General features: G+C 37.1%; 1 protein-coding gene across 1 annotated transcript; it reads right to left on the bottom strand.

Moving 5' to 3' along the window:
- Window positions 1-2,919: 2,919 nt before the first annotated feature.
- On the bottom strand, window positions 2,920-4,566 carry LOC137732569 ((13S,14R)-1,13-dihydroxy-N-methylcanadine 13-O-acetyltransferase AT1-like). The gene has a single exon (XM_068471889.1). The coding sequence runs from the start codon at window positions 4,564-4,566 to the stop codon at window positions 2,920-2,922; it is 1,647 nt and encodes a 548-aa protein (XP_068327990.1).
- Between the last annotated feature and the right edge of the window lie 1,434 nt (window positions 4,567-6,000).

Genomic DNA, 6,000 nt, shown 5'->3' with positions numbered 1-6,000 from the left:
GGGCCGAACACAAACCTACACTCGCCCCAACAATATTATTTTGGGCCCAAACAGCCACCCAAGCTAAATTAAAAAAAAAAAGCCCAACTAGGACCCCAAAGTTTGATACACAACAAAAGAATGTTCTAGATTCCTTCCACCGCTGCAGCAGTTCTTCTCGATCAACTAAATTCGATTTCCCCAATTTACGCCACAACTCCCACCAACCAGCACCGTCAAGATGAAATGAAGTGAAACCCCATCTCCCAGCCACGAACACCGCACCGATCTCAGCCAGAAATTGATAGAACCTCGTGGGATTACCACGAACAACACTGCCACCAAAGGCAGACAAAGGGAATGAGGTAGTGTTGTAAACACCTGAGCTGGCGTGACCACCGAAACTCTACACAGCCTCTCGAAAGAACACATCAACATGTGTTGAAAGCTTATTGCAGACTGAATCGAAAGAGGTCAAAGAAGATAGACGCCCATAAGGTATAAAGGACTGGTTAAAACTGGGATGGATAAATGGGGGAAAAATGTAGCAAAAGGAGCGAAAAGAGGAAATAGAAAGAAAAAAGGCCAAATCTTCCACCTACCCCCGCCTCGGCGAGGGCCGATGATGACGAAAAGAATGGGTTGGAAGCTATTCACACTAACGATGGGAAGGACTCTCAAGAAGATAGAAAGCCTCTCACACTCAGAGAAAGAGTTTTAACAACATACGGTTAGTGATATTGTTGATACCTCCGCTCCGCTCCGCTTATGAATTTCTTTCTTTCCCTTTCACTTTCCCTTTAAATTACACTAGCCTTCGTGCACGAGCATGTTCTTTCCCCTTCACTTTCCCCTTAAATTATAATAGCCTTCATGCACGTACTCAGGCGCGTGCAGAAGGCATTTTATGAATCATAGCGTGCTACGCGCGACTTACATTTTTAAATGTATTTATATGCGTGAATTGACAAAATGAAAGTCAAATATTTGAAGTAAATAAATAATCTGGAAATCATGCTAGAAAAAAACCCCTCACAAACCAATCAAAACAGCTGAATTCACATAATAAAATCAGTCTTTCAATTTTCATCTACATTCTATTGAATTTACATTAAGAATAGATAAAATAATATTTAATAAACAACTGATTGAATCACATTATTGCTAACTCATTGTGAGGCTAAGCCCACCCTCTACCCCTTAGTGTAGATAATATCGTTTGTTAAAAAAAAAAAAAATCATTTGACAACTAATTTAATCATATTATTATGCGTGTGAGAAAAACTTTTTTTATAACCGGCATTACACGCCTTAAGATGTTTTGAACGTGTTTAAAAATAGAGAAAATAATATTTAATGAACAACTGATTGAATCATATTATTGTTAGCCTATTGTGAGGTACTAATTAAAAAAAATTGTACAAAAAGAATTCATTATTAAAAAAATATTGTTAAAATGCCGAAAATATGTTGCATTATTTTGGGTTGTTTTCGAAATTTTTTGTTTTGGGAGCATTTTTATCCAAATATTTTTTATGAAACTTGTGACCTCAAAAAGCGTTGTTGGCTTTATACATAAAGATTGTTCTTTGTGAATTGCAAATTTGGAATTTGGTACTATACTTTTTTTCAACAAGTCACTTGGACGCTCATTACAATACATTTTAGGGTTATGTACAATGTTGGACAAAAAACGACACAAAATAGAGGAATTTGAGTTTATTATAACCATCTTCGTGTCATGATGATCGACCCGTTTGACACAGTAAATAAATATTTTGTGTTCCAAATTAATTTCCTTAATTAAAAAAATGACACACTTAAACATATTTACATAATTATATCACTTTTTTATTTGATATAAATGTGACATCTCATATCGTCTAGGGGAGTGATCCTTATATGTATATTCTCATCTCTACCTAGCACGAGGTCTTTTGGGAGCTCACTGGCTTCGGGTTCTATCGAAACTCCGAAGTTAAGCAAGTATTGCGCGAGAGCAATCCCATGATGGGTGACTCACTGGGAAGTTCTCGTGTGAGTTCCCAGAAACAAAATCGTGAGGGTGTGCTGGGGGCCCAAAACGGACAATATTGTGCTACGGTGGAGTCGAGCTCGGGAAGTGGTCCCGCCCGGGTCGGGATATGACAGTAAACCTATATGTGACTGGTAATTTTGTGCTTATGAACGTTAAAGAGGCTAAACATATCATTATAATTAACACCATTAATAATCGTATCATATTCACATTTACAAAGAATGACTCAGTTAATCATTTTGTCATGTTCGAGTAGATCCTAATTATGTTTGTGTTGACACGAATCTAATTCGTGAACACAATTCCACCCCTACAATTTTGATACTAGTATTTTGCTCAAATAAGTATTTTAGTCCCGTGTGTTTTAAAGATATAAATTTTGATGTGCTTTACTCTTTTTAGTAATCTTAGTTATTTTTAATCTAATTTGATGTTAATTTTGAAGTGTGAGTTTTTTCATGTGTCACATAATAACACATACAGTACATGAAAATGAAAAAAATAAGTGGTCAATAGTATCTAATAGAATAATAATACTATTTGATACAAGTGAGATTGAATATATATATATATATATATATATATATCTAAAAGGTGATTAAAAAGTGAGCAATAGAGGTGGTCCGAATAACATGTCCTTACATGGATCATAGTGTAGAGTGTAAACCAAATATACTATTTTAAGTTCATTGGGATTCAAGAACTAATCACTCTTGCAAACATCGGCAAGATTAGCGACAAGATTTACATGCACCTAGTTCGACCACACGTAATTCCTCCATGATTAGAAGCACATACGCACATACCGCACTGGCCAAAATACCCATACTCACCGACTAAATTGCCCAAATTATCATAGTTAATTAACAATGATGAGCACATCCACGGGAACACAAGAAGTATCAAAGGAGTAGTAAGGGAGTGGGGTCCAACGAAACGAATTTTCGAAGTTGGGGATTGCATTGGAGTATAGCCATGTGATGTTGGTCCAGAGTGACCCATGCTTCTATTCCGTCTCCCGACTTGGTGTCAACCAAAATTATAAGATTCAAGAAGACGGAATTCCCAGTCGAACCGACGCTGCTGACCCAACTAGGCTTTCCCCACCCGAAATCACCACCTTCGTAGAACCCAAAATTACACCAACTGCTAAACCCATAATAATCTGATTCTGATGACAGCGACGATCTTAATTCCTCCAGAGACTCCAGCATGTGATACTTCCCCTCCTCCTCCTCACCTGCAGATCGCATTTTGTTAACAAAATCACCATCAATCTTTGACACTGCATTCCTCAACTCCTCCACCAACCCATGCAATTGCAATCCATCAGCTGCAGCATCATTATCATCTAGCGTTACTATTGGTGTCCGGCATCGAGCAGCCGCAATCCAAAGGAGGTTTCCAATTGAGTACTCCAAATCTAAATCCAACATAGATGTGATCCTTGAGCGGAGGTTGACTGCGTGGGTGAGGAGTGAAGGCCTTCTGAAACCATGTATTTGTTTGGAGGCAGCCATGGCGCATTGCCATATGAAAGCCGAAACAACCTCAACACGCGTCGGCCGCTTCACCTTATAATTATTATTCACTGCTGCCACCATGCCCTTGAGGGCCGCTATAGCTGACCCCTCAAACACAAGTCTTCTTGTGACGCACGAGGACTTGCCGTCGTTTATGAACAAGGAACCCCACATCCGTAGTGATGAATCTCTGAGCCATAATTCATCGTTTGTGGGGAACAGACAAGTTGCAGCTGATAAATTGGGTTTGGTGGGGTGTATTATTCTCGAAGCTGCTCTTGGTGTTTGATTATCATCTGAAACTGATGATGATGACAATGTAACTGAATCCGAGGGTGCCAACGAGGATGATGAGGATGATAATGAAGATGATCTTGAATACAATGTAGAGCGGGGGAGGCTCCTGTGCAAACGAGCAGTGGCAGTCCAGGCCTTGATAAAGGTGCACAAACCAGCACCATCAAGGATCTTGTGGGAGATGCATAGGCCGATGGCCATGCCGCCACATTTAAACACATTTACTTGAATATTAGTTACACTTGCACATGTATTGTTATTTGTAAGATCACAAGGGAGGAATCCATGCAGTAGCAAGATTAAGTCATCAGGTCGGTTGAGAAATTCACGCAGAGTAGAGTTCTTCACTCGGGCTTCGACGTAATGAGCTCCTTGGTCGTTGCAGTCGATGGACAGGTCATCTTGGATCTGCCCAGCAAGTGGGTAGAACCCAGTCAAGGTCTCTGACAAAGATGTCTTCAGCACATGTCGCCTTTTCATTATTGTGGCCTCGTCTTCGTTGTTGTCGTCATCATCAACATCAAGGTGAGTGGTAGTAGTGCAGGGTTTTATGAGGTTAGGAGTATTATAACTAGGATCAGAATTGTCATAAAAGAGGATAATGGGAGCAAAGGGAGCAGGTATGAGCTGATCCAAAAGGGAAAGCTTAAAATTTCTGAGGTGAGAGGGCGTTGGGGAGGATGGTATAATTCTATCTTTGGAAACAATTTCTACTTCCATTTTCATCATGAATGTATGTGATGTATGTTTTGTTTGACAATTTCTTAGTCCCAACTCAGGGTGGTTTCGTTAACTAGCTAGTTTATATATATATATGTATGTATTTATGTATGTCTCGATCGACAGCAAAAGGCATCTTCCTGCTTGAGGTCCGACTCCAGCTTTGTTTGTCATATTAGGGATACCTATGTATGCATCGGTCATTTTCTAGCTAGGCATCCGGCTGACCACTCTACTTTTAATTTACTCTTTGTGATGTTTATCAGACTGAAGCGTGCATACATTCATATATATTCTTGATAATGACCATCACTTCACTAACAAATAACAATAGCTAGCTACTAATTTACAAAAACATAAAACACTGGCTAGCTACATATCTCTCTCTCTCTCTCTCTCTCTCTCTCTCTCTCTCTCTCTCTCAGACAAACAATTTGACAAATATTTTTACACTTTTTTTTAACCATTAGATTTTAGGGGCTTTTCAATCTAAGTCCAAAAACATAGGTAGTTTTTTAACTAAGTTCAGTTATCCAATTACATATTTTTATACCAATTTTGCCCTTTTAGATAAAAATATTTAAATTCTTTAATTTTTGTATCATTTATTCAGTTTTTAATTTTGAATATTTAAATACTAACTAAAATATTATCTAGTAACCACCTAATGATGTTTACCTACAAAACCGATATAATTTAGTATCTACCTATTGTATAGGAAGAAAAATACTTTATACCAACAAAACATATGTAATCTACTGCAAAACAAAAATAAACTACCTATTGTATAGGAAGAAAAATGCTTTATACCTACAAAATAGATATAATTTACCAACAAAATAAAAATAAACTACCTATTGTATAGGAAGAAAAATGCTGAAACTTCATGGCAGAACATTAGAATAGAAATATGATATAATATACCTCCATTAAAGGAACAAATACTAAACAAAAAAAAGGAACAAATACTAAGTTTCAGTTTACCTTTATGATACGCACAAAAATATAATAGAGCAAATATAAATGCATGATACTGTATTATTGCTTGCAATTGATACTGTATTGCCGAACGAATATGTAAAAAAATTGTGAAAGCTATGTAAAAACTGAAATTGTCATGAAGGAATTTGGAGGGAGGAACACAAAATATCACCCATGAAAGATGGGAGAAGAAAGAGGATGATTGATTCCATGATCTAACAAAGGGAATTGTTTAGAAGAAGGAAAAAAAAAAGGAGGGATAAAACAGACTGGGGGTTGAGATTTTATTGCTATAACTAATCCTACAATTAAGGGATTAGTTAAACCACAAATAATCATATAATTAAGAAATTTTGAATATTTACTACAATTTATAAGTCTAAGGGATAAATATGGTACAAATTATAAATAAGCTTACGTGGAATATCAATTATTGGACCTATTTCAATGCAGTGGACTAAT

The sequence above is a fragment of the Pyrus communis genome, chromosome 1, assembly GCF_963583255.1.
Source record: "Pyrus communis chromosome 1, drPyrComm1.1, whole genome shotgun sequence".
In the NCBI taxonomy this organism is placed as follows: domain Eukaryota; kingdom Viridiplantae; phylum Streptophyta; class Magnoliopsida; order Rosales; family Rosaceae; genus Pyrus; species Pyrus communis.
The sequence above is the reverse complement of the archived record's forward strand: the minus strand, read 5'-3'. Positions and strand labels throughout refer to the sequence as shown.

What these genes read in the sequence shown, in the direction of transcription:
- LOC137732569 (XM_068471889.1), bottom strand. Translation starts at nt 4,566, where the DNA reads ATGATGAAAATGGAAGTAGAAATTGTTTCCAAAGATAGAATTATACCA.